This window comes from Chinchilla lanigera, unplaced genomic scaffold, assembly GCF_000276665.1.
Source record: "Chinchilla lanigera isolate Chin_1 unplaced genomic scaffold, ChiLan1.0 scaffold00211, whole genome shotgun sequence".
Classification (NCBI taxonomy): domain Eukaryota; kingdom Metazoa; phylum Chordata; class Mammalia; order Rodentia; family Chinchillidae; genus Chinchilla; species Chinchilla lanigera.
In genome coordinates this window covers 182413-196108 of record NW_004955612.1, presented here as the reverse complement: position 1 = coordinate 196108, position 13696 = coordinate 182413, and the positions used below count along the sequence as shown (strand labels likewise).

The 13696-nt window shown below is 39.6% G+C and overlaps 1 protein-coding gene across 9 annotated transcripts in view; it reads right to left on the bottom strand.

The window, feature by feature from the left end:
• The window catches only part of Ttll5 (tubulin tyrosine ligase-like family member 5), a gene marked incomplete at its 3' end in the record, with an annotated part of 241514 nt that overhangs the window by 155147 nt on the left and 72671 nt on the right, over positions 1-13696 (bottom strand). For all 9 annotated transcript variants that reach the window (XM_013510126.1, XM_005414950.2, XM_005414953.2 and 6 more), the window contains 3 exon segments: positions 3945-4039; positions 5093-5154; positions 7098-7179. In XM_013510126.1, the coding sequence (XP_013365580.1) occupies positions 3945-4039; positions 5093-5154; positions 7098-7179 (239 nt within the window).

Here is a 13696-nt window from a genome sequence, read left to right as displayed (position 1 = left end):
AGAGTTCAATGAGCTTTTAAAGAATAGTAGTATGGAGACTTTTATTTATTGTAAAACATGATTTAAAAATTTGACTTTTAGAACAAAATTACCAAAAAGGGGGACTTATAGCAGATGCATTTGAGAAAATTTCATAAAATGTTTATTCTAAGTTCTATTTCCATTCAGGGGATGGTGCTATGACATAATGAATGGACAAAAACTGAGACTAATTAAAAGATGTAACTGCAAGATGGCATAAATGGTAATAAATTAAACAGTAATTTCCAGGACTAGTAATAAGCATTATTTAGTTTTCATTAATGTGAGGAAGAAAAAAATAAATAAAACAGCATTCGTAGATGACAGCAAATGTGAAAAACATGACTATGGATTGATGAATATCAAAGTAACACCCAAATACTGACTATGGGGGAAAAAAGGAAAACCAAAAAAAAAAAGAAAAGAAACAAGCTCTAGCATGAACATGTTAACTACTCCCCAAGATGACTGTACATGGCACGTACTACAAATATGTACTAATAAAAATTTAAAAATGGTAATAAAGAAGCTTATAGTTTAGTAGAAAAACAATACAAAACTAGAAGCCTCAGGGCCCATGAAAAAAGCAGTAAAATGTGGTAGCCTTACTTAATAAAAAGTATCCTGAATCTTAAAAGAGAGAGAGAGAGAGAGAACCAAAATAGAACTAAAAAGTATGAAGGGCAAGCCGGGTGTGGTGGTGCATGCCTGTAATTCCAGCACTCAGGAGGCTGAGGCAGGAGGATCCTCGCAAGTTCGAGACCGACCTGGGCTATAAAGTAAGCTTAAGACCAGCCTGAGCTATATAGTGAGACCCCCGTCTCAAAAAGACCAAAAAAAAAAAAAAAAGTATGAAGGGCAGTAAATTTTCTGAGTGTAAACTAAGTGTGTAGAAATACCCTAAGTATTTTACGCAGGTTTTATTCTTTTCTCCTCCCCCTAATTCAGTGCAAATATGATTACCCCCATCTGGCAGATATGGGAACCGACACTCAGGGAGGAAAGGGGACCTGCCTGGGGTGTATCAGCCAAGGACAGCAGAAATCAAATCTGAATGCAAGGCCAACTGATTCTAAAATCCACATTCTTTCCATAATAACATGCAATACAATTTGTAGAGGGCGGAAAATACAAACAATGTTTAAGGGAAGAGAAAAATCTAGAGATACTGGGTTTAAAAGGAAAAGACAGACAAAGGAGAAATACTAAAAGCCAACAAAAAACTTGACATGAAAAAAGAAAACTTACACAGTGTACATCGTCAGAGCAGAAACTTTTTTGTCTTATTCCTCAGCTCTGATGAAACTACTGTGGAGGGCAATGCTTTGTTAATAGAGAGAGACAAAGCAGAAAACTGCAAAGAATGCTAAGATTTAAAGAATTTAACATGCGTAAAGTTTGCTAAACACATCCAGAGAGGCTCTGCATCATGTAGGCAGCACTGAAATATATAACACTAGAGAGAAGCCTTGCTCACCAACATGCCTACCGCAATCTTCTGCAATCCAAGTACTGCAGCTACATGTAATCATGTTAAAATACAGGCAAAGCTGTGCTGGTGGCTGATAGCTCTAATCCTTGCACTTGGGAGGCTGAGGCAGGAAGATCACTGCCAATTTGAGGCCAGCCTCAACTACATAGTGAGTTCAAGGCCTGAACAACATGGCAAGACCCTGTCTCAAAAACAAAAAAAACAAGCAACATAGTGAGACCCTGTCTCAAATGCAGAGCAAGACCCTGCAGACCTACGACACTATAAAGGAGAGAAAAAATGGAACAAAGGTTTATCATGTCTGTATTTCCTATCTCCTACATATATGATATGAAAAGGGAAAAAACAATCTCTAAGTACAGAACAACACTTTGTCACTGGACGGTTAGAGAAGTTGTTCTTTTTCACATTACTCCCTCTTACAGAGTTTGCACTTCAAACCCTCTCACCACTAAGGGCACACTCCTACTGCCAGGTATGGAAGGTCCTAAAGTGAACTAGACCACCTGACAAATTTGTTTCCCGCAATACACACAACTAATCCACAGTTCCTTTAGCCTTTACATAAGTATTCTGTAAGCTGCTTGTGGGCGATGCCCATGCCATTATCTATCAGTCAGCAAAACAAACATTGATCAGATTCTCTATGATCTGCAAAGAACTGCCAGTAAAAGTGACAAGCAAGCCAAAAAAGGGACCTGTTCATCCAAGAATGATTTATGTCTGTCCCTAGAGTGAAACTTGGCAGAAACCATGTCAGAACTGCACAGAAACGCTCAGAACCCCTTACGCACAGCTCTGCAGTTCTTGCCGCAATGCTGCAGGGAACAATCTGTGAAGGAAGGTGATTGCATAAATTAAGCTTTCCTACTACACTTAGGTTAATTCTCTACTTTTTCATTTTAAAAATTAAAGGAAACCCTTTGATCGGTGGTGATGCACTGATGAAGCACTATTCTGTTGCCTGGTTTTATTTCTAATCCAAGACAATTCCTCTTAAAATACTGTACATCCTGTTCCACATCACAATACAAATTAGGGAATCATCCCAGAGCAGGGATCACAGATAGCAGCTCACAAACTGAATCTAGCTGAAAGGCGTGTTATGGTTGGCCTGCAAAGTAGTTGTCACTTTTTTTCTTTTCATGAATTAGTTGCCAATATTTAAAAGTAAGATTTCTGATTTCTCAGCACCCTTGGCCCACACCTATGCAGTGATCAGCTTGAGCACATTTGTTAAACAGCTGCCCCTTTTGCGTGAGGCTCGCCCTTTCCAGCTGACCTCTGTCATCTCCTTCTGACTTGACTCTGGCTTCATTAGATCTGCCCTTACTTACCCATCTGAGTTTGAAAACTCTCTTTTAATGAAAATAGCACAAAAGGTTGGCAAATAGGAACAGAACTGCTCTGAATGAGACCAGCAAGCAAAAGAGGAGGAGGAAGAGGAATGGAAGAAAAGGGAGGAGTAAAGGACTGAAGAGGAGGTAGGAGAGGAATCAAAAGCAGAGGAGGAAAAAAGGAACAGGAAGAGGGAGGAGAGAGAAACAAACTGTTTCCGCCTTCAAAGTGTTTGCAATCAGGGGAAGGAGTACTAATTAATTTAAAAAGCAACAATCAATGAATACAGAATAAGTCAATATGGAACAAGTAAGTAATGTGGAAATGAAAAACAAGGTCACTACAGAGTGGGATGGATTTAATAGGGAAAGATCTCCAAAACTTCTGAGTAGGCAAAGTAATCAAACTTTGGTGAATACGTGGAAAGGAGGAAGTCAGATCTTTTAAATAAGATATATTAATTAAAGGCAAAGACAGAGAAGTGGAAACTAGCAGTCTCAAAACAAACAGGGACAAAAGAGATCATGGAACAAGTGGACAATAGGTTCAGCTGACTGGTTTACACGCAGAATGCAGAAAGACCAGAGTGGTGCGAGACCAAATGGTGTTTCTGATATGCAAAAGTTTCCCTAGGCATTTATTTCATTTAGCTTCAGTCAACGCCTTAAGATCATTAAGGTTCCTTTTGAAGAGAATCACATGTAGAGAAGATACTATTTCAACAGAGCATCTTTATGAAACTAGTCTGAAGAACAGCAAGAAGGCACTAACACCTCCCTCTCTGTGCTTTGTTTATGAGTATGTCAACAGAGGAGGGGGATGTGAGTTTTTAAAAGGCAGAAAAAAGAAAAAGGAAAAGTAGTGAAAAAAGATGACAGGGGAAAAAAAACCCAAGCAGGTCTAAGTTTGTTGAGGAGCATTGAAAGTATGAGCTATCAGCCACAGGCAAACATAAACTACTTTCTGTGTGCAAGGATCCCCGAGTCTCCGGCCCTAGGTGACCTCACCGCCACATACCTCAGCTTCCTCACTTTCATCTGCTACCACTTCCCAGCAAGCCTGCTCCAGGCTCCCTGCTACTGGATCTGCTTACCTGAGGTTTCTGGAAAAGGTTTCGCCTGGAAGACTCAAAGGTGGGATAAAGCGGCCGTGTTGATGCTCGCTGGGCAGGATCTTGGCATACGAATCCTGAGTGGGAAATGAGCAACATTAAAACCTGCCATTTTACAAGAAGTAAGTTTGGCTTCAGCTTTATGTGTACAAATTTGGCTTCATGATCATAAATATCACAGAGACTCATTCTCAAGCGGATTATGCTGGTGGATAAGTAGCTGAAATGTGATTCTGACTGACAAAGATATGTGAATTTTTGATAAATCCCAAAAATGTGCAAGTAATCATTTTAAAATACATAGTTGTTAATAAAAACAAGTTATTTTTAAAATAGCTTCCTGGATGATGACTGAAAAATAAAGTTTTTCCAGAGAGAATCCAACAAGTGAGCAGTCTTGTGTTGTTACACGATCTACTTCTGGAACTGCTGAAGGTGGTCTACTGGAAACTTTGAAAATGGGCTTTGTAAATTATCTATGGCTTAAGAAATGACTTCAGTTAATTTCACCTACTTCCTAAAAAGAGGTGGATTCCCATCCAAGAAGAATAAAGTAGCTAAGTTTTATAGCATTTACTGGTACATCAAGTACTAGTTCATCTCAAATACGTTTTATAACGTCTTTGGAGAGAATTTTAAAAGCCAACAATAAATCCACTTCATACCCACCTGAATGGCCATCTCCATTTCAAAGTTTTGGCTTGTCTACTTAAAATGGGATTTCTCCCTTGCGCAGCTCTGAGTGTAACTACTACATAAGGGATCATGTTGCCTTATGTCTACATAAGGCAGAAATACAGCCAGTCTCCTTTGTAACAAGGCTTCTGCAGTGGGTTTCACTTTCCCAGCTGAGAGAAAAGTATACCCTCTACAGATCTTCACTTAATTCTCTGCCTCAGCTCATAATTCCTGTGCCCCAGGTCTCAGCCTTAGTTGTGGTTCAACCTTGGGACAGAATGGAGCCAGGGGGAGCAGAAACATATAAACACTTCCCTGAAAATATAATTTTTTAGTACAAAACATTCGGCATGGCTTCGGAACTGCCAGTTGGCAATACCTATGGAGCCTGACAAAATGGATGCTCTGGTTCATTTTTCTGTGAGTTCAGTTCAGAAAACAGCACTACTCACCTACAACAGTGAACATATCTGAAATCATACTGGCTTTAATCTTTAGATCCAGAGGTGCATCACTAACAGAACAGAAAAAAAAAAAAAAAAAAGAACAATTGGTAATTCTGTAAGTTAACAGAGTAACTGCGTCCTAATGGGCCCCCATGTAGCAAACTTTCCAAATGTCAATGAGAAAGCAACACAAAAAGCACATCAAATCCATGGGGAAAAAAAAAAGAAACCTGGGCAAAAATACAAGAAATAAAAGACTGCTTTTAAACACATGCTCTGTAAGACAGGCTCAGCACTAACACACTGATTCCTTGAAAAGGAATCTTTTCATTCTCCAAGCCTTGTACAATTTAAAGTTTGTACAAATCAAGAATATGGTTTCATTATCACTGTGGATTTTAGAGGTTCAGACTTTCAGTATATGCTTTTGTGAGTGTGCCGGTCGTCCAAGCCAGGCATTACTGATGCAATTGTTGAATCATTTTTCACACGGACGATGAGAAGCTCCGGCCATCTTTGTACTATGTTTTTAGTCTTCTGGGCTGGGGGTGTAGCTAAGTAAGGGGCAGAGCACTGGCCTTGCATGCTCAGAGCCCTAGGTTTAGTCCCCAGCACGGCAAAAAACCAAAAACAAACAAACAAACAAATGCTGCTGGTCAAGTCTTCATTTTCTGTTCTAATCAATCTTCTTAGGCTTGCAGGCTTACAAACAGAGCAAAAGGATACAAGCAAGCCACACCAAAATCTCAGATGACGCAGGAGGATCTTACACGGAAACAAACATGGAATGAAAGTAGGTGGCCTCTGTATTGGCTTTACTGTTGAGGTTTTCCTCCTGAACCAGGCTATTCTGGCTGCTGAACGCTGTGTTCACCCTGGGGATCTCTGACACTGTCAAATATACTTTACCAGGCATCCGCAAAAGGCTGACCTGACGAAAGTGCAGCGTAACACTGAAAGCATCTGCAGAATCTAGCTTTACACCTTACTACTGAAATTAAGCCAAACTCCCACTCTACAGAGTAGTCAATCTGTCTTTATTTGATTACCTGGCATTTTGCCAACATCTCTTAGCCTTAAAAACTTAGCAGCTGGGTGGTCTGTGGCATAGATCTCTAGGGTTCTCTGTTTAGAGAGCAGATAGCGAATAGAAATTCCGGCTGTAACTGTGGGTGTAAACAGAATCTTCTTTCATACTGAAAAATATATTTCATTCTTCTAAAAAATAGATTGGTTTTTAAAAGTTTCACGTTTTTAGACTTTTTTTTTGTCTTTTTGAGACAGGGTCTCACTGTGCAGTTCGGGCTGGTCTTGAACTCACTTTGTAGCCCAGACTGGCCTTGAACTCAGAATGATCCTCCTGCCTCAGCCTCCTGAGTGCTGGTATTATAGGCATGCACCACCATGCCCACTTTGAAGTTTTCAGATTTTTATCATGGATGGACACCAGAACATGGAGCAGGACAAAAGGATCAGACATTATTCACAGTCCCCTACATCTAGTTTCACCTCTATTTTTTTTTTTTCCCCCCCGTACTGGGAACCGAACTCACGACCTTGTGCTTGCCAGGCAGGTGCTGTGCAGCTGAGCTAAATCCCCAACCCTTAGCTTCATCTCTTTCAAGTTGATAAGGACTTTGGTATGTACAAAACTTTGGTCAAAAAAAAAAAAGGTGGGGAGCATAATACTTTATGTATTTCTTTAGCCTTAACAGAAAACCTACAAAGTTAAAAAAAAAAAAAACTGGGAATAAAAATGAATGTAAGAATCATTTCATAGAAGCCCAATCAACAGTAAATACATATTGCACATGACTAGGAAAACAGGGACCCTGGTTGACATATGAACTTTGACAACATACCATAAGTCCTCTAAATTAAAAAAATTCAAGTCATCTGTGACTAACAACTTGTGTCTTCCGGTGTCATAAGAAATGCTCCTGCCCCTAAAAGAAGGTGTTTTAGTGCCACTTGCAGGTTTATCCTTTTCATATTGATAGAACTGACTTACCAGGCCAAGGAAGGGGAGAGATTCACTTCCAACAACCATGGCTTCAGGGTAGAGTCTATGAGCACATCAAAGCCATACAATTCTAGAAATACAACACAACACAGTAACATCGTGACTGCACAATTTTCTACATCATGACTGCACAAAGATCTGGAAGTTTTAATCGAATCAGCTGCCATTAGAGGCTTAGAAACTCGCAGACTATAAGCAGTAAGTGAAAGTAGAAGCAAAAGCTTTACAAATTTAAGGGAAGGTAATCACATCCTAGGAATAATTTTAAAACAATGCAACAAAATTCCAATATTTATTCATCCACTCCATTGATGTTCCAATTTCTGCTTAGATAGCAATCTGACTCAGAAAAAGTTAATGGGCATGCTGTGCTTATGTATAAAAAAGCTGGGAAAAGGAATGAGACATATTCAGTGTCAATCCTGCTCCAGGCTTGCTCAAGACTGTCTGCTACTGCCACCCCCCCCACTATATTCTGAAAGCAGAAGGATCTACTGAAGGCATCGCGTTAGGATCCTTCTGTCACCTTCCCGAACACCTAAGATCTTGCTTCTGCAACCCATGTCAAGAAGACATCTAAATGTAAAATATATTTATTATTTTTCCTCTCCAATGATTTCAATTTTCATTTGAAGAAAGAAAATAAAACACTTGGTCTGTAGATAGAAAGAACAGAAAAGAGGAAGCCAATGGCAGCATAGCAGGATTGTGACAAGCCACCTGCATCACTAATACTATTTAAGAACAGAGAGAGCCAAAGATCAAGTTTCCATGGCTTCTGGAATCTTCAGTGATTTTCTTCTACTTTCCCAACAATGATAAAGAGCAAAGCAAGCTTGTTTTATTTAACAAATTCAGGGATGAGAGGTTAACTTTGGAGCCCTTCATATTATTACTAATGAAATTCTCTCTATGAAAAAAAATCACAGTGTGCACTCCTTGGTATACATACGTCGAACACATCAGATTCTCAGAAGTCTCATTCACTCCTCAAACACCCTACCCTGTGTCACTAAATAAACTGCTTACACTTTTTCCCTGAGAAAAACAGACTAACTTCACTACTGTTTGATCAGAGTTAATGTACACAGAGCACAAAAAATCCTGCTAAAACAAATTGCCTTGCCCTTTGGTAGTTAATTTCCACTTCCCCCATCACCTGACAATCACTGATCTGATTTTTGTTTTCTGCCTGTCTCAGAAAGTCAAATAAATGGAATTGTTTTAATTTGTAGCTTTTGAGCCTGGCTTCTCTCACTTGGTGCTGTGTTTTTGAGATTTACCTATGTTGTTACATGTATCAATAGTGCAGTTCATTCCTTTTTATTGCTGAGTAATACCCTACAATATGGATATAATTTATCTAATCAGCAGCTGATGAATATTTGTGTTGTTTTCAATTTTTAGCCATTATGAATAAAGCTGCTATAAATATTTGTGCACAGGTATTTGTGAGAACATATGGTTTCATTTCTCCTAGGTAAATACTTAGGAGTGGGAATGTTTGGTCACGTGGTAAGTGTATACTGTCACTGCATACCTCTTACTGCCTATGTCATTTCCCTAGCACCATCTTCCCCCACTGCAGTCCATTCTCCAAGGCCATCAGAATGACCTCTTCAAAAAAAAAAAAAAAGTCTAATAGTCACACAGTGACAGGGAATAAACTGGTTTAGCAATAGATACTAATGTAAGGTTTATTCCTAGAGGATTTTAAATTGACCACTGCTAATAACATTGTACAGTATTTCCTTTGTTGCAACTCAGTCATCTGGAGCTTTGGGTCAAACTATGATAAAAATTAAAGAAATAAATAATAACTTTACTTTTCTCCTGCACCTCCAGGGAATGTTTCCCCAAGATAAAGTCAAATTTACTAGTCTTTTTAATCTGGCCCTAATCCACCTACATAACCTTATCTCTTATACGCCCATTCCATGCCAGCTACATCTAGTCACACTTCTTACCATTTCAAAAAATGCCACATCTGGTCACGATATTCATTTTGCACATCATGTGCTCTCTCTCAGAAATGGCTTTTCCTGGCTGCCTTAGGCAAATCTGATAATTCTTGTATTCTAAGAGCATTACAGTCACTATACTTTTGCTGTCATTTATCATATTATCCCTGCTCATCTTCATCTTTTAAGGGCAAGAGCCATGTCTTATCTGGTGTTACACCAAGTAGCCTTCTCCATAACTAATACATAGAAAACAATGAAGAAATATTTAAAAAATGTAAGCAAAAAGCAATATACAATTTTCAAAGAAGACAAAGTAACCTACAATTTAAAAATAAATTGTAATAACCTCCCTCCAAAATAATCCTGATCCAACTTAACTTATTTATAATAAAACCAACAATCCTAAAAACAGTAAGAAAAATTCTTATTAAGAATTTCACAAGGGCTAGAAATGTACCTCAGTGCTAGAGTACTTTCTTAGGATGTACAAGATCCTGGGTTCAATTCCCTGCATTAAATATGAAAAAGAATTTTACATAATAAAGATTTATTAAGGAAAAACCTAATAAAAGATGGCTTAGAGAAGGGTACAGAAAAAAAGATTGTTAAAGAAATGGTCCATCTAAGGCCTAAGAGATTATTAAGCATGCTACACCACTAATTTTGGAAATAATCCACTAATCTTCCACAGAAATAAAACCCCAACTGAAATGATAGTCCCCAAGGCAATGCAAAGTGCTGATATTCTCCAGTTCTGTCATTAAAATTCTTTTGTATAAAGGAAATTCTTCTCACCTTGGCTTTGGATTTGAATTCAAAAGCTAAGAGAAAAGTCTTTATAGTGGGATCCAGAAGGAGAAATCTGGAAAAAAACAGACCAAGATCCCATAGGAAAATGAACTAAATAAAAGAAAACGCCCAAAGCCAACTGTTAGCTAGTCCACTAAATCAATATGGTATCTGGCTATCAGATGTAAAGGTAGACTTGCAAGGAGTATCTAGTACGAGGTACTGTTGACTACAGGAGAAAGAGTGCCTTTTCCAGGCTTGATCTGCTAGAAAAAAGGAAAGTGTTCCCCTGAGATCTAGTTACAGGACAGAAGAGGAAAGTCCAGAATACAAGGCATGCCAAAAGTGGCCGGACTCATCCGAACTTGTCTTTATGTGGGTGGAGAAAGAGCCAGAGAGGCCTGCCTCCCAAACTTGGCTTTGCTATTTATTGGCCTCATGACCTAGGACAACTTACTTAATCTTTCTGAATCTTTTTTTCTTGTGTATAAAACAAGGATTTTATGATATATTATTGGTACTAAATACCAACAATATTGTTGAGGACTAAAGAGAAAAAACAATGTTCATTTGACAAACAGCAGGTATGTCCTGCAGAAATCCCTGCTACGGTAAACTTTCTTTCCAGCCTAACCAGGGATAAACCAGGAAAGGATATTATCTTCAGAAGTGAACACTTTGACTTTCCTTATTTTTGTATTGGTATGTTTCCCATTTCTACTCATTCCACAGTCATTTATGGACACCTTCCCTCTGAGAATGTCAGTGTACACTGCAAAATGGTCAAGAACAGAAGTAACAAAAACAGAGAGAGGCCCCTAGCACGGCTGGTCTCAGCAAACGTCGCTGGTATCAGCAAAACATGGCTGAGCTTATTCATGCCCTAAGTGGCCCCACAGCTGGTCCACATGATGCTACACTACAAAGGACCAGATCATAGCTCATCACCTCAGCTATCCGCACACACAAAGATAAAACCGCTGTCAGCAGCAACATCTTTAGAGCACAGCTAACATCCTGTTGTTTTTGGCTGTTTTTCTTCAAATAGTGAAAAGGCTGTTCTCATAGTTGTCTCCCAGTGCCAATTTCCTCTGCACATCTGAAGAGTTGCTACTGAAGCATATTCTTACACACGGCATGACATTCTCACAATCTTGGGAGGCAGTAATAATTACATTGTCAAAAATCTGTTTTACTGGAGGAGGCATCAAAAATTCTACAACTGAAGCCCTGTGATCAAGATGCTATGACTGCTAGGACTAATCTTCCTAAGTTCCACTTTTCTGGCCTCCTTCGTCTGAGCTCTTCCACTCACTAGCTGCAGAACCTGAGAGGGATTAATTTCTCAAGGTCTCCATTTCTATACCTGGACTATTTATTTGCTAAGGTCTGCCCAGACATACAATCCTATGAAAAAGCATTAAACGGCTAGGTTTCAAAATAGTCTGTGAAGGCTTTCAAACCTATACATAAATCTGATGATGCAATACAGATATATATGTATATATATATATGTATATACACACACACATATATATATGTATTCATCAATGTAAAATCTGGTTTGAGAGGAACAAACTGTTGATGGCAATGCAGTGTTCAAAGACTTACCTATGCCAGGCACATGACAGAAACTGAAAAAAAGTTAAATGTGTAAATAAAGCTATGAATGAAATAACTGAAGGTTCCTGGCAACAGAACTGGACATTACAGGTGGTAGGATGGGAAAAGAAATCACAGGACAGAAACCCTCAGATGGCAATGGAATGCCCCTGGCAGAGATTCATATGGTAGAAGGTCAGCAACAATAACCAGAAGACTACTGGGAGACCCATTCCTGAACTACTTGCTTCCCCTAAAAGTACCAATCCTCTGTTTAAGCCAAAATCTTCTGGGAAACTCTCACTTCCTGTTTACTCTAAGGCAAATGAAAAAAAGAAAAAGCTTACTCCTTGTAACTTAAACCTCAAGGGAGGTTAAGAGTTAGAGGACACAAAGAGGCTCATACAAATATACTCACGTATGCAGAGTCACATCTGCCCGGCGGAGGCTAACGAAGCACACAAGATCCCAGGGCTGACAGGAAGTGGAATTAGAACCACAAAACCCAACAACACAGTCAACAATTGAAAAAACTCCAGATACACTCAGTTGACTGAAACTGAACACAAGCAAGAAAGGAGAAAGGAGACCCACGCTGGCCCTATGGACTAGTGGGTATTTCACAGAGTCAGAGGAAGTCACTACTGTCTTCCCATTGAAATGTTCAACTGCCAGGAAGTTTGGTAAATTCCTACGCTTCCAAAAGGCAGTCAGGTAATAAAACAAGATAGAAAAGGAAACATTTAAGTTTTCATGATTAACTTCCTAGAACAAAGATTCTCACAACAAGGGCTATGAGAAATGTTTGTTTGTTTGTTTTGTTGGAGACAGGGTCTAACTATATAGTTCCAGCCGGCCTTAACTCACTGTGTAGCTCAGACTGGCCTCAAACTCGTGGCAATCCTCCTGCCTCAGTCTCAGAGCTAGAATTAGAGGTGTACGCCACCACCACACCTGACTGAGAAATTTACTTTCATACAAGAACCAAGTAGATGTAGAAAAGAAACTTGTATTTATTATTTTAATCTAATGAGGTTTTAGAGTTCTACTTCTGTACCCCCATACCTGTGCAGAAGGACATTCTTTGATTAGAATCCATTAAGGACACAATGGTTTGTTTAACCTTGAGTTTATGATCTTCCTGTCTCAGCCTCTTGGGTGCTGGGATTACAGGCGTGTCTTGGATTACATGTGGAAAAGGATAATCGTTTGATTATCCTTGCTAAAATGTTTGGTATCTGCCCATTAGTACTAGCTATGCCCTAGGTTCTCGCTAGGTAAAAGATGACTGAAGGGCTGGGCGTGGTGGTGCAGGCCTGTAATCCCAGCACTCGGGAGGCTGAGGCAGGAGGATCGTTGTGAGTTGAAGACCAGCCTGGGCTACAAACTGAGCTCAAGGCCAGCCTGAACTGCACAGCGAGACCCTGTCTCAAAAAGACGAAAAAAAAAAAAAAAAAGGTGACAGAAATTGGTATTCGAGGCTGCAGTCCGAGAGGCTGTAAGCCCCCTGATCCCAGACTTTTGCCTCTCTTATTTTTCTTGTCTCTCTTTCTTTTCCTTATCATCCGTGGGCACCTCGTTCACAGGACCTGACACACTGGATAGAACAACACATACCTATACTGTTAACACACTGTAATAATTGTAAGAGTTCTAGGCCTTTACCAAACTAGGTCCACTGGGAAGCCTCCTGCCAGGTCATCAAAGGGAAGTTAGAGCAAACACCAATCATTCATTTGGCAAACATTTCCAAATACCCTCTAAGAGCAAAAGCCACTGCTCTGTATTAGAGGGCAAAGTCAATGGAGATCCTGTCAGTGACCTCAAGGAGCTTCTGCTCCAGTAGGAGAGATGGGCACATAAACAGCTACCAGACAACACACAAGGACTGGTACAGTTAAGACCAGAGCACAGGAGCCCAAGGGTGAAGAGTGCAATCTTGACCACAGTTAGAAAGGAGGTCACCAAAGAAGGGATACCTGACTTTGTCTTGAAAATATCAGTGATCTATGAAGTAGAGTAACAAGAAAAACGATCCAGACACAGAATAAATAAAATAAGGTGCAAAGGTTTAGAAAAGGTCCTCAGAAGTCCAGGGAAATGGTGTAAGAAACACGGCGAGGTGGGAAGGGGGACACAGAGACTATTAAGAACTCCAAAAGATAAACCCAGAGACTCCTGGCCAAGTACAGTGATGAGCAAAGCATCATGCAGCAATGGGAATAAGAATGA